At 42.5% G+C, this 23,762-nt stretch overlaps 1 protein-coding gene across 2 annotated transcripts in view; it reads right to left on the bottom strand.

Moving 5' to 3' along the window:
- The window catches only part of GAN (gigaxonin), a 33,126-nt gene extending 18,710 nt beyond the window's left edge, over positions 1–14,416 (bottom strand). Inside the window, exon 1 of one of the 2 annotated variants that reach the window (XM_077931733.1) lies at positions 13,489–14,416. In XM_077931733.1, coding sequence (XP_077787859.1) covers positions 13,489–13,664 — 176 coding nt within the window. In that variant the 5' untranslated portion in view covers positions 13,665–14,416. The remainder of the gene's footprint in view (positions 1–13,488) is intronic. The other variant, XM_028739604.2, reaches the window with a different exon arrangement.
- Positions 14,417–23,762: the final 9,346 nt, after the last annotated feature.

Genomic DNA, 23,762 nt, shown 5'->3' with positions numbered 1-23,762 from the left:
TTCAACTGGGCAACTGAAAACAGCTCAGGAAAACAAAATGGGAAGGAGAAAGAAATACACAGCAGGAAGAGTTTTCACCTAATTTATTCCCATTTCATTTCTTTCAGGAGTAAAACTGACTTGAAGGTTTCCAGATTTAAACAATAGGCTAGGTTGCCTACTGGCCAGTAGATCAACTCACAAGTAATGACCTGCATTCCATTTCAAGCAGAAAGCTTATAGAGGGCATGGTCACAAAGTTAAACCCGTGCAATCATTTTGCTGAATGTTTAACAAATCTTACTCATCATCAAAATGACATTTGTTTAATATTTAACCTTAAGTGTTTCTAAATAACATGAAGTGGGATTTGCGTAACACAGAGCTACAGGTGGTCTGTGAAGTGTCTTTAGGCATCTCTCTCTTTAGATATCACTCTGTGTGTATGCATATAGGAAGAATAAGCTATATACTTCTGAAATTACATCTCCTCATTAAGGAAAGACCAGCTACCAGGCAGGATATCAAAACACAAAGTAAAAATGTTAGTAATATCAGATATACAAATCTATTACAAATCACTCAAGTAAACACTGGCTGAGTCAGCAGAATGCTATTGCTTAAGGTTGAACAAAAGAATGGTATCTTTTTCAGTAAACACATTACACAGGCATAAATAGGACCTGGAATGAAGATCTCATGCCTATATTCAAAGGCAGCATTAGCCACTTTTGGAAACCCTTCAGGGTCTGTTTAGGTGTTGCAATTTAAAGAGAAGTCTCGGTTTGATTTGCGTCTCAGGCACACATACACCCAACTCCTTTACCACAGGGAAGAGGTAATTAACAATCCTGCTCTGTATCACGTGTTATCTTACTAATGACAAAGTTCAGGGCCCAACTACACTTGATGACAGAAGATACACGGCTTTAAATGACAACCTGCCTCAATTATATGTAAAACAATGGGCAGGTATGGAATCGAAACCACAAAAGGAACACGAAGATTGAGGTGCTAAGCTTTCTCTACTTATGCCACTTTTATCTCGCCTTCCATCTACTAAGGTCTCCCCCCCCCAAAAAAAGAACTAAGAATACAGGAAATTATCCAAGTCTGAAGAAAATCACCTTGAGGGGGCTGAAGGAGGGGCGTGAATAGCACTCTGTGCCAATGTTAGCCTTTTGCACTTTATATCTCACTCCCTCAGTTATTATGGAGGCAGATCCACATTAACACACACAGATCCAAAGTCATCAGGTACCCTTTGCTGCAAGTCAATGTAAATGACTGCAGATTTCGCTACTGCTGAAGTCTATATGGGTAGCTTTTGGTATCAACCGACAGCACCAAGTCACAGTTAGGTTAACTTATTTCTATGAAGATTTGTGATCTGCCAGAAAACACCCCCATGTCAGCCCTAATGAAGTATTGCTTAATTGTATTATATAAAAGATGACAAGCCATCATTATTGTTTTTATGGCTGTAATGCTTCCTTGCTGTAAATTCTGCCTTTGGCTCATGAAAATGTTTCAGGGAGTATTATATTCCACATCAACATGATGCAGCACTTTAAGGTTAAACCCCTTCCCCATAAAGATTTGTTCAACAAATTAACAAGGGTTTCTGTCTCCCCTCACCTTCTGTTCCAGGTCACACCCTAGCCTTTTGGCAGTGCACATTAAAGATATCAACTTTCACCACACCCTGCTCTGAGTGGCAATTTTCCAAAAATTTTGCTTACGTACTTGTTTTCAGGTGCTCTGTACATGATGAGCAACCTCAGAACTCAAAGGAAATAAAAATAAATCCTTGCAGTATTTCTGTATAAAAACCAGGGTACTTGTCTCTGCACTCAGCTGGTGAGGCCTTCCTGGCAGTGCCATGTGTTCAGTATGGTGTCACCAGAATTATGGAATTTATCTTTTTTTCTCCCCACTTGGCCCTTTCCAAGCTGAATTATTGTTTCAGTTTGCAGCTGATAACATCTATGATGGATTTTTATTATGTTTTGTCATTCTGCTTCATTATTGATTATATTTTATGTATTTTTGTATACTCTTGTTCATTGCTTAGATAGTTTATACTAAACAGCTTACAAATTCTTAAAATAAGGAATAAAAAAATTGGTTTTCAACTGGTGAAAAGTCAGCTTTTTAATCTTTCAGAATTTGTGAAGTCAAACAAGGTACTGTATTATAAAGTTTGCAATTTGTAGCATTTAATAGGCCAAAGGCAAGCTAATGATGACATAGCTGGTCATGTCTCAATATCTCAATTACAATGTTGCAAAACTAAGAGCTGGCACTGCCTGGACTAGTAGCAGAGTTTAGCAACATATCCTTTAAAAAAAATGTTTGTATTAAAGGATTTCCATAGTTAACAAGGGTACGTGCAATGCTTCCGTTTTCAATTCACAGAGTCCTTTCTACAGGTCAGTTACAGTTAGTGTGAGACACTGCTGTCATACACATTGTGAGGTTGTGGGGGGAAATAATCGGAGGGGGGAGAAAAAAGGAGGGGATAAACGTTCATTCTTTTGCTTAGTATACGTGCAGTTTTTGTGTCAGCGTTGTGAAGATAGGTCCTTCATTTGTCTGTTTCTTTGAAGGCGGTGCGAGAGGCTGGAGAATCCACAGCTTAGCTGGTTGCATTTAGTCAATTGCAGTGGGTTTTGTTTGTTTGTTTGAAGGGGTGGGGTTGTTGGATCTGGTTAATCACTTTGATCTGTATGCTGTTGGGGCGTTTACATTGTTGCTTCGTTGGGCTGTATATGTAATAAAGGGGAGCTATACCAGGGTGAGAAGGCTGATTACCGAAGAATTGATGCTTTTGAATTATGGTGCTGGAGGAGACACTTGAGAGTCCCATGGACAGTTTGGGTAGGGTTTATTTCATAACTTATAGGATGCTCCCATTGGTCTTCGATTGTGTTGAGGAGCTTTGTAGAATCTTGGAGTAGTTTTTTGTACATTGTGGACACCATCCACTTGCTGTGTCCCTCTGCTGTCAGGAGGAGTTTTTCAAAGGTGGTGAGAGGTCTGGTGCCTGCTGCTTTGATTGCTGGGCTATTTAAGGAGGTGTGTAGTTGGTGTTGGTTCAACCAGGGTATTTGGGTGTTCCCTAGTTTATCTTGTATTTCTTGTGCTGGTATAGGTTTGTCATTTCTGCACCTAAGTCTGTTAGGTGGTGTAAGCCATTGGCTCGCCATGTTTTTGTTGGGAAGCTTTGGGCTGCATGCTGGAATAGTGGGAGGTGGTTAGGCCTGGACAATGTATCAATACATTGTCCAGGACCAGTTTGAGGGCCAGAGCATGATGGCAACTTCATTTGGCAGCATATCATGGGTGAGACTTGCTTGCGCCTTACCTTCCTCCACCTGCTCCCTACCTTTGCATATTGGGTGCTGGTGGCAGAGAGAACTGCAGCGGTTTCACCCAGCGCCCCATGGGGCCGGGGCAATCCTTGTTGTTCCACCCTCCATGTGATGGGCGCTGGTAGTGGAGGGAGGAGGCTGCCAAACTGAACAGGTATGGTCAGCACCCCACATGAATGTCCACCCTGCAACAGGATTCTAACCCCAGAATCCTCTGCCATGGAGCCCCCTGCATATTGCAAACACTAAAGGCATGAACTTGGAAAACCTGTTGTGCTCACAGCATGAAAATATGGTTATAGCAAATTAGGATAAGAGCAACAGAGAATTTCAATCAAGGCCACAGGGTACATTCAGTGCAGCTAATGCACTTTCAATGTCATAAGAAAATGGGACTAGGAATTCTGCACAATTAAATGCACAACAAACACAAGACCTGCTTTTCTAGCAGGACAGGATAAAACAAGAGAGATCAGCTACCACCTTCCTAAATTGACATTCCTTCAATTTGTATGCTGTAATTTCAGGGTCCACCCTGGACATTTTTCACAACTGAAACTGTCTATATTACATGCAGGTCTCCCTTTCTGAACACAATGAAATTCCCAGGAAATCATTCATTAGGCGAGTGTTCACAAAACGAGCTGACAATTTCCATTATTTCCAGTGGGAACATTTCTAATCCGTTATTTGTCCAATCTCCCCCTCTTTCATGGTTTCTTTCTGAAATGGCTGCTGCTGACCAGCAAGGAAAAAAGTTTATGTTCAAAAGTAATATTGAACAAATGTTCTTAGCTATATCACACCAACTTTTAAAGGATAAATATGGGGAGATATGTTTATCTTTCAGATATTAATGCAAATTTGGATAATTAGCTCAAATAAAAAGGGTCTGTCTTCGTTAAACAAACCACTACACAAAACCTCTGATCTAGTAAGTTTTTTTTAAATAATCATGCTATTTAGGGGTTTAAACTGCAACAGCCTTCAAATCACATTAAAAAACCAAAATACAACCTAGTATGCCAAGATGTAACAGAAATGGTAATTCCACACACAAAGGCAGAAGGGAATGTGCTAACCCATGTTGCCTAACACTTCCATTAGCCAAAAACACTCAAAGTAACAGCACGACTACCATTATTACTCACCCAGTTATGTTCTTACATAATCTCCAGAACTGAATTTAAATCTCACTCAGTCATTAAAATTAGGAGCCAAGTGATGCACACCACCAAATTTATGCAATGACTAAGGAGCTTTAGTCATCTGTCTTCTCACAAGCTTCAATAAAAACCAATCAAAATGCTATAAAAATCAGACAATGCCAAGTAGAAAGAAGAAAGAAGTCTGAGACAGAATAGGCAGGCCCACACCCTCTTTCAGCCACAGCAGATAGCAACAACTTTAGATCTATTTATGGTTCTTTTATGTTAGTAGTTTTTAACCAAGTCTTCTAGGAAGACATTTGTACATCTGGAATAACAAGTTTACAGCACAATTACTCAAGAATAATTTGAGCATTTGGGGCTAATAACAGGACAAAACATTACATTAAGATGTAGAAATATTAAAACTACGTGTATTTTAAGTATCAAGCACCTGTAAAAAGGCTATTTTAGGATCTTGGCAATAGGAATTTCACTAAATAAGATATTTCCCTGACCCTGCAAACAGCAGCATTGTTAACTGTGACACTTGTGTCTTGAATGTAATCACAGTGTATATGTGAACCTGATCTGGAAGAAGTAGAGGGATGCTAAAATTGTTACCACCTCTTTGCAGAACAATGCAGTTAGCAAGTGGTTATCTGCAAATTATAAGTTACCACTTGGGCAATGATCATGAAGTAATTAATGGATATCATTTTTAATACACATGCTCTGTATAAATGCTAGTTGTTTAATTATTCAGTCCTTGAAACATCAGAATTTAGAATTGTATTCCAAACAGTCTCACGACAGATCAGTAGGAACCCATGTTACTCTGCTCTACAGACCCACACCTAACAGAAATAGGCCAAGTAAAAAGAAAAGAAAAAAATTGAAAGTCACCCACCCACCCCACAGACAAGGCTCTCTATGGATATGCTAATATGCCAACACACTGGCACACTCAGTGTATCCAACTCATATCAAACATATTTCCATTTTCTCAGAATACTTGAAGCACTGATTTAATATATGGCTAGATGTCTTATAAAATGAAAGAGAATTATTCTTATTATATCTTGGATATCTGAATAGTTTACACAGGATAAAAATAGCTTGAATTGTATTCTATTTGCCAACTACTAAACTCATACCTGCCCCTTTAGGATGTATGACAATACTAATAATTAGCATCTGTATAGCACATTTGAATGTTCAAAGCACTCTATGAACATTAACCACCCAGGGTGGCCCATTCTGTTTTGCCGCCTGAGGAAAAAGGGGGAAATGCCCCCCACTCCGCCGAAGACTTGCTTACTGGTGTCACACAGCTGTGGCTTCTGGCAAGACTCGTGGAACTCTTGTGAGATCTCACTGGAAGCCACCACTGCAGCTGCACAACCCTAGCAGAGGCGGGAGGGACACCACCCCACAGGATTCTGCTGCCCAAGGCAATTGCTTCAGTCTGCCCCATGGGCAGGCCAGCCCTGTTACCACTACACAACAAAAGGTAGACTAGCATTATTACAGTGGTACCTCGGGTTAAGTACTTAATTTGTTCCGGAGGTCCATTCTTAACCTGAAGCACCACTTTAGCTAATGGGGCCTCCACCTGCCGCTGCGCCGCCACTGCATGATTTCTGTTTTCATCCTGAAGCAAAGTTCTTAACCCGAGGTACTATTTCTGGGTTAGTGGGTTAGTGTAACCTGAAGCATATGTAACCTGAATTGTATGTAACCTGAAGCATATGTAACCCGAGGTACCACTGTATTCTCATATTGAAGATAGGGAGCAGAGGTCATGGGAGAGTGAATTTGTGGCAGAGATGAAACTAGAACCTGGGACTTACTCACTGGCTGTGTTTGTACCTTCACACTAAGCCAAACCATGGAGTAGTACAAACATGTTCATTCCGGAAATGGAGATCACATTTGTTTTACCCCTCCCTGGGCTTTTTAGGCCAGCATAACACAACAACTAAGCCCAAGTATTGTCTGAACCCAAGATCATGGTGATGAACTCTCTTTCCTAACCATCATCTGTAGCCAAGATTTGTTCTATGGTTAAGCAGGAGAGAAAACCCACAACTTTGGACAGCACACTAAAGCCAAACTTTGGGCTTAGCTGCTGTCTTGTGCTGACCTAGAGTCAGACTCCAGGGAAGAACAACATTGGAGTGAGCTCCTCTCCAGGAGCCAACACATTAGCACAGTCATGGTAAGTCACATTCTTTCTTACTGCAACATATGAACCAGGACTGTTATTTTGGGTTGGATGATATGACCATATTATATTGGATACAAAGGGAGGCTGTTATAGCCAAAAGAAACCCCTAATGGTTGCTTACTCAATCTAGATCCAGCATTAATCGCAGAAGGGGCGTCCATAGGTGACTAATCCATACATCATTTTGCCGACTATTCCAAGTCATTCACAGGTACACGTACTTCTCTACAAAACCGTGAGCTACATCAACCTTTCCCTTTGTTTTTTTTCAAAAACAGTAACAAACACACATTCCAAAGTTCACGGATCTTGGAATGAAGAGAAGGTGTTCTTTAAAAAAAAAGTCATTGCCAGTTGTTCTTGATTCTCTTTTGACTCACTTCCGTTTCTGAATCAAAAATTTAAATGTAAACAAATCCAAGGTTGGAGTAAATTCAGGGGTGTTGTCCCAGGATGCCTAACAGTATAAACAAGTGCTTCAATTAAAAATGATAATGTCTTATTACTGCTGTTGTTATTATTATTAATTTATTTATACCCAGCCTTTTCCCTGACGGGACTCAAGGCATCTTACAAATAACAACAAGAATTGCCATGAACATAGAAAACCAATCACTGAAACAGTTAAACGTTAATAGAATTAAAACTATATACATATATAAAATCTGTTTAAAACATACAAATTATTACAATAAAAGCAGCATGGCACCAGCCCTTTCATTAAAAGCAGTCAATTCTTCCCAGCTGAATTTAAAAACTGTTGTTCTGCATCTTTTACCAGCATCTTTGCAAACCTAGCCATTACAGTATCATAAGTACAGACATATCTCTGGCAAGTCCTTGTGATTTCTAGCAACTGTGCAGCTGGGATTTGTTCTCAGGCAATTTTAATTCTCATTCTTGTCCCCTTGCTTCAGGCAACAGGCTTTTTGTCTGGTTCTGGCCTCTCCCTTTCTTAATTAGACATGTGGGCTGACATTCATTTTTCATCCATCAGCATTTCCATTTCCCCATTATGTCTGGGGGCACATTACATATACTTTAGCAAAATGCCCTATTATAAAACATATCTTCAGGAGGAAGAGCTTCCTTACACAGAATCCTGATGCATTAATAGGAAACCCTGGTTTTGGTTTCAAATATGCATAATGGATTTCACTGCAAAAATACCCTCTAAATTATGCACAGTTATATTTATTAAACCAGCTGTACCAGAATACAATAACCATCTAAATAAACCCCTTCCTTATAATTTAGTAATATCTATAAAACACTAATTTTTATAATCTATTCAGAAATCTTATTTATGAAATGGGAAAACAAAACTCTGGACTAACTTGAAAATGCAGAGGTTTTCTCCTAGCCTGGGTCCTTTGCAGATAGAATCATAGAACTGTAGAGCTGGAATGGACCTTGAGGGTCATCTAGTCCAACCCCCTGCAATGCAGGAACCTCAACTAACACATCCATGACAGATGGCAATCCAACCTCCAAGGAAGGAGAGACCACAAGCTTCCAAAGGAGTCTGTTCCTCAGTGCACTCAAGATGCATTGAGCCTTTAAAGGACATTGTAAATATAAATGATGTACAGTAAAGTGAAACTTAAAATAAATAAATAAATCATATGCTGTATTTCTGTTAGCCACAAACAATTAAGGAATAGGTCCTCTGCTAGGCCAAAATACTATTTACTGTTCAATGAAATTTGCTTTAGTTTAGCTACTTTCCATTTTTACAGCAGGTCAAATTACATGTTATGGTAAGCACCTATTTTTAGAAAAAGTAGCTACACAGGTCCTGCAGCCCAGGGACTGCAGCCCATGATAAGGGGTTAATCCTTTCCTCTCACACCATTTCCATCTGAAAATCCCAGCCCAGCCCCACTACTACACGCAGCAGAAAGCACCTTCAGGAAAAGTAGCAGAGGTGAATGGATTTGTAAAGGTGTGGCACTGAGGGGAACAGGGTTGAAAGCTCTTCTCTGCATTCCTTATTAGGTTGCCCAACAGCTCCTTTTCTTAAAACTACAGGCAGTAATAAAAACACTTAAAAAATGTACACCTAGCATCATCTAACATGCAGTTTGACTAAAAATATGCACTTTTGTTCCCTTTCCAGTTACCATTCCAAATTTTTAAAAAAACAAACCCTATGCATTAAAAAACACTTGCACACTCCTGCACCCACAATAACTGATTCAATGAAAAAGATCTTATCTTGTCCTTCTCAAATTCTCTGGAACAAATGTGGATACAAATGCTTACAACCATCTACAAATATTTTATTTGTTGTTCCTATTATTGTCCCTAAAACTATTGTGTGTGATGTGCCAATAAAAAAAACTACAGAACTCTTTATTTCACTAGGCATCAACACTTTAGCTCACTAAGGCTAAAGCTGAACAAGTCCCACTAGATAAACTAACTTTTCATGTTTTTGAGCCACTTGTTCATGTTTTCTGTTTCAGATTACAGTGGTACCTCTGGTTACGAACTTAATTCGTTCCGGAGTCCTTTCTTAACCCGAAACCATTCTTAACCCAAGGCACGCTTTTGCTAATGGGGCTTCCCGTTGCTGCCGCACCGCTGATGCACAATTTCTGTTCTCATCATGGGGCCAAGTGCTCAACCCAAGGTACTACTTCCGGATCAGCGGAGTTTGTAACCCAAAGTATTTGTAACCCGAAGCATTTGTAACCTGAGGTACCACTGTATAGAGAAATGTTTTTATATATTGTTATAATTCATTATCGGATTATTTCTATCTGATGCTAAAAATACTGTCAATTAAAAGACTGCCTATGCTAGGCATAATGTTTTTGATTTCTCCAGTGAACTCAAACTACATGCTACCACAGTGGTTAAGGATTAGCAACTGAGGCTTTAGAAGGCACCCAAATACTGTTTAAGGTCAACACTAGTGCGTTTTAGAGCATTTAAAATGCAGCAAGGTTGTTTCCTCCTGCCTCATTTCAAGTCTCACTGACATGCTGCTGTACACACCAGAGAGGGGCAGGGGTGTCTTCACCTAGTGCGTGTTACACATTTATTTCTCCATGCCTGCAACACACACTCCAACCTCCTATTCATGAAGCTGTCATCTGTGCATGCACAATGGCTGTCTCAAATGTACACATCTCTGTTTAACAGTTGGATTGAGTGGAAATGCACCAAACAGGAGTATTTCTCAAGAATCCACAAAACAGATACAGATTGTGACTGATGTCATATGTACACAGCTTTAAACACTGGCAGTGGGAATGCACTAGAGGCAGAATTATCGGTAATGTGCACATGGCCTCAGTATCTAGGCTGCATATTCATTGGCAATCAGCATAACATGACATCAAATGTATTGGCAACAAATCTAAATAATTTTAAAGCAAGCTTCTTCTTTTTCTACACTTAAACCAATAAAGGAGGATAGTAACTGCCCTATAAGCTGCCAGAACCATAAACTATGTGATGAAATGTCAGTTGTCAAAATACCAATATTTAACAAAGCTTATTTGTCATAACACTTCAAAAAGAGGCAAAGTGACTTCAATGCAAATTATGCAAAGAGTGATGATTGAATATTCAGCATGCATTTGATCTGAAACTACTTATCAAAGTAGGGAGAGCAGAGAACAATCTAATGCTGAAAATGTTGCGGACAGGCCTTTCCTGCTGGGTCAGGCAGCTGAAGATGATGAGCTTATTTATTAGTTCATCACAAGAAGGAAATAACAAAGCACCACACTCTCTCTCTAAGGGTGTCACTGTATTGTGTAAACACCAAGTTGCATATTATAATGAAGGATATCATTTTAAAGTTAAAATGTCCAGTCAGCTTTTAGACAGGTGTGTGTTGTTTTATTTAAAGCATATTTAAAGCATATATTTATAATGAAGCACAGGAAGTACATAGTTAACATTATAAAGACAGCAACTTTAGCCTTATGCATAAGTAGTGCATTTGCAAGATATATGTAACAAATTGTGAAACTCCCATCTCTACTATTTATTGTCAGTCTTAATAATGTCAGTTCTATATACATGAAAGAACTTTTTAGCACACAAAGCATGAATCCCCCAGGTGGCTCCCTTTCAGTTAGTTGCTAACCAATAATTTCAAAACCACCCCTCACCATGAAAACTGCCACTTTTGATTTTTGCAAGAATCTGTTTCACATCAAACAGGGAATGATGGCAGTGATGTCCATAAGTAATGTTGCTAAACAAAGAAATGATACTTCCTGTATTCCTTTCTAGTGAAAGGAAGCATAAGTGGCTTGGGAGCATGAATTTGGCAATAACCTCCTGACTATGGCAAGCACTCACCCCCAGAAGCTACACACCTGTGGAATTGGTCCAAGTCTAGGCTTCTGCCTCCCTTTCTGAATCATAAAGTACAGCTACATGCTTTCTCCTGTTTACAGCACAATGAGATTAATGTGCTTTAAAGTAGCTCAGAAATTTTTAAAGGGCATGCAATACAAGATGGGGCCAAAATGACAGCGCTGAGCTATACAACTCTGTGTGTCTGTGTATGGACCTATTTGGTGTTTTATTAAAACAGTCAGGACTTTGTCTGCACTTTTTAATCTATTCTCTTTCTATTGTTGAGGAAATGTGTGGATAAGAGGAAAACAGCAGGCCAGGGCAGGGCTGGAGAGAGAAAAAGAGAAAAGGGAGTGAGCAGCTAGGTTGTTAGCTAACCAACTGGGTCAACAAGAAATGAGAAAACCCATGAAAGCTAATAACGAGAAAGATCTGAATCCATAATGTGGTGGCTACTTAATAGTCTTGTTCCTGTTACAGACAGCTCCTTTTGCTGTTTTAATCATTCATATACTCTTATCTACTTTCCCATAAACCATGGTCCCTGGGCATAGTATGGAGGGAGACTGAGCAATATGTTTGCTGAAGCTAAGCAGGTCTGGGCCTGGTCAGTGTCTGGATGAGAGAGAAAATTTAGGAACTGCAGGTCTCACTTTAGTTCTTTTGCAAAGCACTGTGACTCAATGGAAGAGCATCTTCAGCTTGAAACCCAATGGAGTTGCTGCCAGTCAATGTAGACAGTACTGAGCCAGATAAACCTATGGTCTGTCTAAGGCAGCTTCCTATGTTTTACAATGGAAGGAGGTAACAACCCACGCCCCGTTTTCATTAATTCTCTGGCATGCAGCTGCAGCTGCAGCATTCATATATCAAATAAATGTTCTCTCTAATGGAACCCCAGTATTGTGGGGACTTGTAAAGGATTAACTAAGTGTACATCCCAAGATTACTAAATATGGTCTGCATATCTGTAAGGAGCATTAACTATCCAGAGTGGTTAAGAGAGTTAAAAAATTATTCCACCTTTTAAATGCATGCTTAAGGGAGAACAAGCCAGGAAACACTTTCTGTCTGTCATAAACAGTAGCAGTTTTTGTTTTGTTTTTTTAAAAGCTGGCAACACAGTTTCAAGAATAAGTCTTTGTTCTTTCAAAAGATATTGGGCTCAGCCATGGCACACAGCATTTAATAAGGAGTGATGGGGTTCAAGCCATCTTGGGAGTCTTAGTTCTTCAATCCTGAAGATGTGTTTGTGGAGGGTTGCAATTCATCAGTATAGAGAATAATTCATCAGTGGTACCTCGGGTTACAGACGCTTCAGGTTACAGATGCTTCAGGTTACAGACACCACTAACCCAGAAATATTACCCCGGGTTAAGAACTTTGCTTCAGGATGAGAACAGAAATTGTGTGGCGGCTAAAGTGGTACCTCAGGTTAAGAACAGTTTCAGGTTAAGAACAGACCTCCGGAATGAATTAAGTTCTTAACCTGAGGTCCCACTGTATACCAATCATATCTAAATGAGACCTCCATTTTTTCATAAAAAGTATGTTCTCGGCATACACACACACACAAAAAATTAGAGATGGCCATCACTACCATCACCTACTTTTGAATTTCCTAGGCAACTAACTGAAAGCTGTTGTCAACGGTGGTCAAGAAGCTACATGCCTCTGTGAAGCTCACAAGCAGCAACACATTTTAAGAAACCATGATGAATCCTGCTAGAAAGATCAGGACTTGCAGGTCAAGTTTCCAGAAGCCTCTGGTTGTTACGGTTGGAAATGCTGTGCTTGATAGACCCACCCTGGTTTCATCCAGCAAGGCTCTCCTGCTGTCCTTAGCAAGTATTGCCTTAAGCTACAATTGGAAGTCCTGGTCCAACAAACCAACTGTTTGATTCTTAAAACGAACTGTTTTTTAAACAACAGGTGCTACCTGCCAGGTTCCCTGTTGCTGACAAAGAGCAGGACCAAGGACTCCTAAGGCTCAAGTTCCTTACTGAGGAGCAGACGGTTCGACAACCTCCTTCCTTTCATATTTATTGTGTTTACATCCTAACCTTTCCTCCAAGGAGCTCACTGCGGCCTACATAGTTAACCTCTCCCCAAAATTTATCCTCAGCACCTTGTGAGGTAGCTTCGGCTGACTGCTCCAATGTCACCCGCGGTGCTTCACGGCCAAATGGGGATCTGGACGCGGATCCCGCCCCCACGCCCCCAATTTTAGGCGGCCGCTCTAACCGCTACACCGCACTGCCTCAAGCCGAGCATGCTAGCTAATTCCGAGATGGTGGTAATAACGAAAACAATGACACGCGTGTGTTGCGCATGTGCAGCCAGGAAATGCTCTCCCCTCCAAACACACCCGCCTGGTGCACTCTGCACATGCTCGTGGGGTTGAGTAAGACCCAACGACGAGGCCGTGCCTCACCTGATGTAAGGGCTGGCGGCCGCCAGGATGTTGGTCTGCACGGGGATCTCCTCGCCCTCCAGCACCAGATGGGCGTCGCAGAAGCGGCCCTCCTCGCGGAAGGAGCTCAGCGCCCTCAGGAGCCGGGCCGGGTGCTGGGGGTCCGACACGGCGCTGCCCGCCGCCCCGCTCGACATCGCGGCGTCCCCAACCGGACGGAGCCCAATTCTTAGCAGCAGGAGTTAAGGGGCGGTGGTGGTCGCCGATGCCGCCGCCTCTTCTCCCTTCGCGCCTTTTCCTTCTCTCCTCAGGGGCCTGACTCCGCCAGGCCAAGGCGGCCTTTCTCCGCTCCTCCTCCTCCTCACACGCCCAACAGGCCGAAGCTGCCTCCGCGCCTCGCGTCCGCTCTTTCGCCTCAGCCGCTCTCCGGCTCCTCGCATCCGAGCCGGTCCCCCACCATACATCCCAGCCCCGGCTCCGGCCTTGACATCATATCCTCGCGCCGGCCCATCCCGGCTCCGCCTGCCGGAGAGGAGGAGCCGCAGCCGCCGGTGGGATGGAGGGGAAGGAACTGGGCAGCCTGGATTATCCCCTCCAGGCTGGACAAAACGGACGGCATGTGTCATGAACACCACGCGGGATGACAGCAACAACAACAATAACATCATACGCTTTATCCTCTTTACTGGCACGCACGCAAAGCAGGGCGGGCGCTCTGCTTATGCTCAGAGGCACCAAGGCGGCTCTCCATCTGCCTTGCGCTGAGCTTGCTCATTTAGGTTATGGGGGGGTGGGGTGTCATAACCTAAGGCCCTCCGGACGTTGCTGAATTACAATTGCCCAATTGACTAATTTAGCTTAAAAACTACTGTAAACAGTTAAAATTGTGAGTAGGGTTGGAATAACACTTGTAGTTTAATGGTAAATTTTGGATATAATATAAATGAAGATTTGGGTTATTGTAAAAGATGCAGGAGGAAATGATTAACAATAGGACCCACAAAGGGGAGGAGGGAAGTTCATGAGAGTCTATGGAATCTTGCCTTTCCGTTGTATGTTGGATATGTGATCGTAAAATCGTAATTTGAAAAACGAAATAAATTATATATATATATAAATTACAAATACAATTGCCCCTGAGGCCGTGTTTGTGAGATTGATGGGAGTCCAGCAACATCCGGGGAGCCATAGGTTATTATTTATTTCTATACTGCTTAATATTCAGAATCTCTAAGGGGTGTAAGATTAGCCAGCCATGCCCAAACTCCTGATGTGTGGAGTGAGTGGAAGATACACTCTGAACATGCTCACAGCATTAAGCAACAAATAATGTTCATAGATTTGCAGCACAAACCTATGCATATTTACTTGTAAGTAATCCCCATTGAACTTAATAGGATGTACTTTTAATTGTGCATAGGAGTGTGTTGTTATATGCTGAGACTATGCATGTATTCTTTGGAAGAATGCTGTTGTAAACATCAGACCTGGATTAAATGGTGCCTGGTGTCTTCAGCGCCTCCATCCATTTGCTCGACTTTATTTCAGAGTTGGATCCATGTTTTGTATGCATGATTTATGTTGTCATGTAAGACAATAATTTTTCATGCTAAAGTTATAGAAATCTGTATTGTGTGGCATAAACCACTCCATTTCATCACATGAACGGTTTGCTGCACAAAACTCCTACTATATCCCAGGTTAACGGGGCTGCAAACAGATTTTTTAAACATAGAAATGAGTGCTAGTTCCATTAGATTCCATTAGATTTCCAAATTTCCAAATGTGACTTTAGCATCATGTGAAAGATAAGATAAGATAAAATGCAGAAATCGTCAGGTAAGTAAATGTTGGAAAAATGGAATAAAGTGCTGCCTGAATGAAGCCCAAGTAATTTCACAGTAGACTCATTGAAATGAATTAACAAGTTCATTCTTTTCAGTGGATGCATTCTGCCTGGGACATAGTTGAATACAACCCAATTATTACACTGGCCCCAACCAGAAGTTGGGCATTTAGTATTGCTGATCCCATGCCGTGGAACACGCTTCAAAGAGACATTTAAGACTTTTTTTTATGTGGACAGGCCTATGCAGCCGATTAAACTTTTCTTGAGTAGCCAGTCTTTTTAATGATTGTTTTGTGCTGCTTTTATTGGTTTTAAAAATGTTTTTACATTGCTGTACACCGCCCTGATGTTTTATGAAAGGGTGGTACATATGTAAATAAAACCTGTGTTTGCATTTGGACATGTAGGCCCATACTGAAACTTGTACACATAAAGGAGGAGGGATGCAATCCTCACCCTCAGGCTCATTCCCAAACATCAAAAGCCAGGGGAGATTGTTGTTGCCCAGGTGAAGTCAGAAAATGAAGTCTTTTATTACATTTCTAAAGCCAGTGGCCTGCATGAGTGCATTGGAAGTCCAGGAAGCATTTGCTACCCTGGGAATGCTGTAACTCACAGGCCTTGTACCTTGCCACATGGACAACAATGCAGAGATTTGCAGGTTCTTTTTTTTTTTTTTTTTTTTTTTAATATTTTATTAAGGATTTTCTTGTTTTACAGAAGTGTAGTGCCTCATATATATTTTTCCCCATGTAACATTTTTACAAATCCGTTTCATTTGTTGAGGCATTAGGGGGAGAAGAAAATAAAAATAAAAATAAAAAAAGGAGAGAAAAGAGAAAGGGGGGGTGGAGAGAGGGAAGATGGATAAGGGTGGGATTGGGTGGCGGTGTTTCTATTATGTTTAATGTGTGTAGAGTTTGGTGTCAGCGTGCTTGTGTTGTTCACTTGTGTTCCTTTGGTGGTGAGAGAGGTTGGGGTTGGCCTAGGGTGTGATTGTTTGCTTGTGATTGGCTGTGGTGATCTTTGTTTTCGTGTGTGAGTGAGGTGGGTGGGTGTTTTGGATCAGGTTAGCCATATTGATTTGTATGCTGTTGGTGGATTATTGTCATTGTCCTGTTGGGCTGTGTGTGTGATAAAGGGGAGCCATACCGGGGTGAAGGCATCTTCTTCTGTTTGTCCCCGTGTCAGTTTCAGTTTATTAGTTAATTTTTCTAGTAGGGCTGTTTCCCATACTATTTGATACCATTGGTCCATGCTTACTCCTGACAGGTCTCTCCAGTGTCTGGTTATGGTGTTTCTGGCTGCTGAGAGCAGGTGGGTTATGAGTTCTTTGTGGTGTAAATGGGCATTGTTGTCTTGGAAGATGTTTAGTAGGGCCAATTCTGGGGTGGTGTCTATTACTTGCTTAGTTATTTTACAAATTTCTTGTATGGCTGTTGTCCAGAATAGTTGGATTTTGGGACACTCCCACCACATGTGGAAGTATGTGCCTGTGGAGGTGCACCCTCTCCAGCATTTTGGTGAGGTTCCTGGGTGTATTAGCGCTAGTTTCCTTGGTGTTAGGTACCACCTGTAGGTGAGTTTCAGTGTGAGTTCTTTTCTTTTCGTTGATATGGATTTAAAGGGGGGTTTAGACCACATTCTGGTCCATTGAGTGGGGTTTATCTCATAGCCTATGTCATTCTCCCATTGATTTTTGATTGCGTCTAGGGGATTTGCGAGATTTTGGAGTAGTATTTTGTATATTGCGGATACCATCCCTTTACCGTTTCCCTTTGTTGTTAGGAGGAGGTTTTCGAAGGTTGTCAGGGGCCTAGTTGCTGCTGATTTTACTGTTGGGTTGTTTAAGAGGGCATGTAGTTGGTGTTGTGTTAACCAGGGCATTTGGGTGTCTTCTAGTTTGTCTTGTATTTCTTGTGTTGACAAGGGTTTGTTATTTTTATAAAAGTCTATTAGGCGATACAAGCCTTTGGTTCGCCAGGTTTTTATCTTGAGGTTTTGTGCTGCATGGTGGAATAATGGGTGGTACGCCAGGGGTATTAGTGGGGATGGGGTTGGGGATAGTTTGCCTATTTGTGTTTTCCATGCTTTGAGCATGGTCTGTGTGTACCTGTTAAGTGTTGTGGGAATTTTCTTTAGTTTGTTTGGGAGGAGTGGGTATGTTGTGGTGCAGGTGTTTTCAATTGTGTCCTTCTCTAGGTGTACCCATTGTTTTGTCTCATCTTCTAGTATATATGGGATTATATGGCGTATTTGGTTGGCGTTGTAATATGCTTCTATGTTGGGGATTCCCCATCCTCCTTCTGAGGTGGGGAGGTGCAGGTATTTGGGGCTTATTCTTGGTTTTTTATGTGAGAAGATGAAAGAGTGTAGTTTTCTCTGCCAACTGTGAAGTTGGGTTGAGGGGATCCAGATTGGGAGGGTTTGGAATAGGTAGGTTAGTTTTGGGAGTGTGATCATTTTGATCATGGCTATTTTGTCTGAGAGAGTGAGGTTCATGTTATTCCATCTCTTTAGGTCTTTGTTAATTTGTCGCCACAGGGGCTTGTAGTTGTGGAGGTATAATTTATTGAGGTTTCTGGTTATTTGTACCCCTAGGTATCTGAACTTGGTGTGGCAAAGTTTTATTTTGGTGACCTTCGTGAGTTCTTTTTGGGTGTGAGGAGGGGTGTTGAAGCACATAGCTTCTGACTTTGTGAAATTTACCTGTAGGCCCGACACCATTGCAAATGCGTTGAGTTCTCTGATTAGGGAGGTTGCTGTGCTTATGGGGTCTGGTGTTGTGACCATTAGGTCATCTGCAAAGAGCCCTAATTTATAGGTCCTGCCTTTTATTTCCACTCCCTTGATGTCTGTGGCTGCTCGGATGCGGATTGCTAGGGGTTCCAGAGCCAGGATAAATAAGAAGGGAGACAGTGGGCATCCTTGTTTCGTGCCTCTTTGGATAGCTATAGTGTTAGAATCCATATTGTTAGTTCTGCATTTTGCTGAGGCTTGGGAGTATATTTGTTTGAGGATTTGTAGGAAGTTGGGGCCAAATTTCATGTTAGTTAGTACTGCTAATATGTATTTCCACTCCAAGCAATCAAAGGCTTTGAGTATGTCTAGGGACATAATTGTCAATGGGAGTTTGGTTGCCTTGCTGTGTTCGATCAGGTTCAGTAGTTTCCTGATGGGGTCTGTTATATTGCGGCCAGGGACAAAGCCAGTCTGGTCTGGGGCTATTAACTTGTGTAGGAAGATTTTTAGGCGGTTGGCCAAGATTGATGTGAATATCTTGTAGTCTTGGTTTATTAATGAGATTGGGCGGTATGATTCTACTTTGAGGCTGTCTTTTAGTGGTTTTGGGATGGAGACTATTTTGGAGTGGGTCCAGGTTTTGGGGATGGGGCCTCCTTTTATGATGTCGTTGAATAGGCGGGTCATGTAGGGCATCAAGGGTTCTTTGAATTTCTTATAGAATTCTGCTGTGAAGCCGTCTGGGCCTGGGGCTTTGTGTGGTTTCAAGTTTTTGAGGACCGCATCTATTTCCTCTGGGGTGATAGGGCTGTCCATGAATTCCCGCTCCTCATCAGTTAGGGTAGGCATGGTCAGTCCTGCTAGAAATTTTTTGATTTCCCTCTCTGGTGGGTTATGGGAGGTGTATAGGTTGGAGTAAAATTCTGCAAATTCTGAAATTATTTCTTTGGGGGAGAATGTTATGTTGCCGTCTTTTTTGGTGATGCAGTGTATTCTTGTTTTGAGTGCTTTTTTCCTACATCTATTTGCTAGTATTCTGGAGTTTTTCCCTCCATATTCATAGAAACGTTGTTTAGAGTATAGAATGTTGATCATTGTTTTGTTGATTTCTAAGGAGTCTAGTTCTCTCCTTTTCTGTTCTATAAGTTTGAGGAGTTTTTTAGATCCTGTTTGTTTGTAGCGTGATGAGAGGGCTGTGATGTCTTGTTCTATTTTGCTAATTTTTGAGGAGGTTTGTTTTTTAAGGAATGTTTTCTCTTTTATGCAAGCTCCTCTGGTGACCGCTTTCATTGCGTCCCATAGGAGGGGGGTTGTTGTATTGTTTACATCGTTTTCTTTGAAGTAGTTTTGGAGGGTTTTTGTGAGACTCTCTCTAATTTGTTTGTTTGTAGTTAGGATGGGACTGAAGGACCAGGATGGGGTGGTTTGTGTTCCTTCTCCTATTTTAACAGTGACTTCTACTGGGGCGTGATCTGTGATTTTAATGTTACCTATGTTTGTTGATTCTACTGAGGGAATCAGACCCTGTGTGAGTAGAATGCTGTCCAGTCTGGACACTGTATCATGGCGTCCCGATTGGAATGTATGGCTGATGTCTCCCGGGTTTTGCTCACCCCAAATGTCATAGAGACCCCTGTTTTTTAGCATTTTTAGTAACTTGTAAGAGTTCCTGGTTGTTGGGGGTTTCCTTCGGAGGAAGGTTGCCCATGGGGTTGTGGGGTGGATATCTTTCAGGGATATACCTTTCATATTTAGATTGAGGTCCCCTCCTAGGATTGCTTCCCCTTCAGAGAAGGAGAGGAATTTGTTTAGTGTTTTCTGGAAGAATTCTAGTTGTTTCGTGTTTGGGGCATATATGGAGCCGATTGTCAGTTTGATTTTGCCATCTAGTGTCCCTTTAGTGAAAATGAATCTGCCTTTTTTGTCCTTGAGGACTGTTGTGGCAGTGAAGTTCAGGTCCCTACTGAGTATTATGGCTACACCACGGGCTTTCCCTGAGCCTTGTGCGACCCACTGTTGACTAAAGCGGGGGTCGCTCAGGAGTTTGCTGCCTTTGGGTGGATTGTGTATTTCTTGTAGGAAGGTGATGTGTGGTTTCATGGTGTTTATGTATGAGGTGATGCGTTTTCTTTTGATGGGGTTTCCCAGCCCCCTCACGTTTAATGTAATTGCTTTTAGGTTAGCCATTTTGTTTATCTATTATGTGGGGCGATTCCATGCCAACCCGTTCGGGTTGTCTTGTGTCTCTCTCTTCGTGTTGTTTAAAGAACCAGTGGGGTTGCGCTGACCTAGGGTGTGGTGGATGGGGGGCTAGTAGGATTAGAGTGAGATTTGGGTTAAAGAGTAGGGGGTAAGTTGTAGGGAGTTTCCTATATGTAGTCATATAGGTGTTTGTTTGGGGTATTTTGGGCCATCTGGCATTTAGCCAGTTGGTCCTAGGTCTCAGCTGGTGTGGAAGGCCGTGTTCAAGGACAGGCCGTCCCCCCTGTTGTCTGCGATAGGGGGTGATCAGCGAGACAGTGTGAAGTGACTTTGTAACGTCGCTGTCAGGTATAAGGTTTGTAAGCAGTGTTGCCAGTATTATGAGCAACATTGTTGGTGTGTTGGGGTGGGGATGTGGGTGCTGGTACGCTCTGGTGCCACCATAGTGCTGGTTGGGTATCAGATTTTAGCCTGATTGTGGGTTGTGTTATTAAGGTTGGAGTTGTTTTTCCTTAGTATGGAGTATGAGGATGTTGAAGGTGTGGGTGATGGGGAATGTGGTTGGGGTCGTATGGACTGGTGTTGGGGTGGGGATTTCTGTGGGGGTGCGGGGCTGGGGGGGGTGTTGATGGTGTTAACTAAATCTATGTTTTGGGGGGGGAGGGGAAAAAAAGGGGGGGAATCACCAGTCCTTCAGTTTGTGGTTTTTTCCTGGTTGCTTCTTTCAGCCGGGGTTGTTGTTGTTGTTGTAGGGTTGTCCATCTGCGATGAGTTGGTTTGGTTGATCTTGGTCTGGTTTCTTGTGTCGTATGGCCGGCGGGACGGTTCTGAGCATGATGCTTGCCTGTATTGGTTTGCGTTGTTGCGCCGCTTCTGTTGTATCTTTTTCTTCTGTACCATTGTCCAGTTGTTTGCTGTTGTTTCCTCGTGGTTGGGGCTGTCGCTTGGTGGGTTTGTCGGTTTCCATTCCGGCGGGAGGTCGAGTTCAAGGTTCTTTAGTAGTTGCAGGGCCTCGGGTATGTTGGTAGCCATGTGTTGTGTTGTGTTCGTTGTTACAATGAGGCGGAAGGGGAAGCCCCATCGGTATTTGATCCCTGCTTGTTGGAGACGCTGGGTGCATGGGCGCAGGCTTTTCCTCCGGTTTAGGGTATCCTGCGATAGGTCCTGTAAGGCCAGAATGGGGGTTTCTCCATATCGAAGGTTGCTTGAGTTTCTGAGTTGGTGCCATATTTCTTCCTTCTTTCGGTAGCGTGTGAAACATACAATGATGTCTCTTGGGGGGGCGCTGGGTTTTGGCATAGGTTTTAGGGCTCTGTGAGCCCTCTCCAAGTCCTCTGCCTCAAGTTTCAGGCTTGGGATTGTGTTTTTCAGCCAGCGTATAATTAGGTCCGCTGGGCTTTTCTCCTCTGTTTTTTCAGGAAAGTTGCGGAAGCGGATGTTACAACGTCTATTGCGGTCTTCAAGGTCGGCTTGCTTAATTTTCATCTCGTTGTGTTCTGCTTCCATTTGGTTTACCAGTTCGTCCAGTTTCTTGTTCACACGTGCGTTCTCCTCCCGGTATTGTTCTATTATTCTTTCTTGCATTTGGTTCTTGTTCTCTAGAGCTTCCACTTTGGAGGTTAGATTGTTGATTAGTACCTGCATGGGAGCCATTGTGGCCTTCAGTGCTTCTTCTAATCGTGTTTCCATTTCCCTCAGATCTCGTTTCGTTATTGGGTGGTCATCATCTTGAAGGGGAGCTACCATCTTAGCATTGTTTGCCATCTCCCTGGTTGGTGTCATCTCGGTCTCCCTGATGGTTTTGGTTTGAGGTTGGCTTGGCGTCCTCTTGGGGTTGGGCGTGTGATGGTTAGGAGTTGTGGCAGTGGTGATTCCTGGGTATTGTTGGGTTGCTGAGCTGATCAGGCTTTGTTGGCTGGTGGCTTTTACAGAGCGTTTCGATTAGGTGGTCATTTGTGTCACTTCTAGCCTGTGTTTTAAGAACTTCTCTAGGGCTTCTGTAGATGCCTCAGCGGTGCCGCCGAGGCGGGGGGGGGGCAGGTAAGCAGAGATGGGTAGACTAATGGACAGACAGTTCATATAAAGGGAAGGGGGTTAGCAGGTAGAGATGCAAGAGATTAGAGGGTATATGTTTAATTTTCCTCCATTTTTAATTACTTTCCCACAAGCAAAAAATAACAACAATAACCAGGGGGAAATATTATTCTTAAGAAAAACAAATCAAACAAAACCATGCAGTTATTTTTTGTTCTCCAAATGGGTATATGGAGGAAATTTTTGTTTTAAAAGAGAGTGGTGGTCGTAGCTGGGGGCGATAGATTCCCCCCTCAGGAGCAGGCGAACAAGAGCTTTAAAAAGAGAAAGAAAAGAAGAATAATTGTATGGCTCTGCTCTGTCTTTTAAAAAATAATAATAATATGTCCCCCCAACCACCGCCACCACTCTCCGTCTGCAGAAAAGCAACCAAAAATGTACGGGTAAAAGATAAAAATGAGAATTAAAGGTAAAAAAAAAAAAAAAAGGGGGGGTGTCTTTAAATAGAGCTTTTTATTTTTTTTTTTTATTTTTTTTTAATGAGTAAAGTATAGGTAAAAGAGGGTAGGTAAAAGAGAGTGGAAAGTCTGGGGCGGAGTGGCAGTCCCAGGAAATGGCCTGTGATGGTTCAGGGCTGTTTTCTGGGTACTGCCATTTTAAATCTTAAGAGGGGGGTTTGAGGTGGAAATAAAATGAGGTTTAAATTGAGGATGTGTGTGTGGAAAAGTGTGTCTTTAAATAGTGAGTAGAAAAGATAGAAATAAAAGTAAAGATTCAAATAAAGGGTGGCTGCAGCAGCAGTGGCCCCTCTTTTAAAAAGAAAAGTGGTAAAAGTAGGTATATGGGGGGGGAGGGATAAGAAAGATGTATATATATATTTTCTTTAAAGGGAGGGAGGGAGGGGGAGGAAGGGGTTAAAAAAAGGGGGGTGTTAAAAAAAAAAAAAAGGGGGGGGGAAGGTTGTTTTTTCTTTTCTGTGGTCTCCTTTGTTATGCAGCTTCTCTGTGTTCTCCTTGCCGCTGGAGCTCCCGGTAGGGCTCAGCCACGTGCGTTTTTGTTTTTTTTCCCTTCCTCCCCGAAGCCTATTTTGCCTTCACCGTGCTCACCTACCTCTCCTCTGCTTTCCCGTCGGCAGAGATGGGGGCAGCAACGGTAAATTTGGGGCTCCTTTTTCTTTCTTTCTTCTTCTTCCTCTCTCCCTTTCTTTCTCCCTCTTTGCGTTAGTTCCACTGTCCTCCGGGTTTTGGAGCTCCTCTTGGCTGTTGGGGGGGGGGTCGGGTGCCTTTCCGGCTCAATCAAGGTCGTGGGGGGGGTGTTTTGGCTCCTTTGATAGATGCCCGGGCACCCCCAATTCCTCTCCGTTGGCAGTGCTGGCAGCAGCAGTTCTGGGGGGTCCGGGAATCGGTCACCAGAGCCTTTTACTCTGGCTGGCTTCAGGAGCTCTTTTCTTCTGCTGCTGCCGCCATGC

This window comes from Podarcis muralis, chromosome 7 (genome assembly GCF_964188315.1).
Source record: "Podarcis muralis chromosome 7, rPodMur119.hap1.1, whole genome shotgun sequence".
Taxonomy (NCBI): domain Eukaryota; kingdom Metazoa; phylum Chordata; class Lepidosauria; order Squamata; family Lacertidae; genus Podarcis; species Podarcis muralis.
The sequence above is the reverse complement of the archived record's forward strand: the minus strand, read 5'-3'. Positions and strand labels throughout refer to the sequence as shown.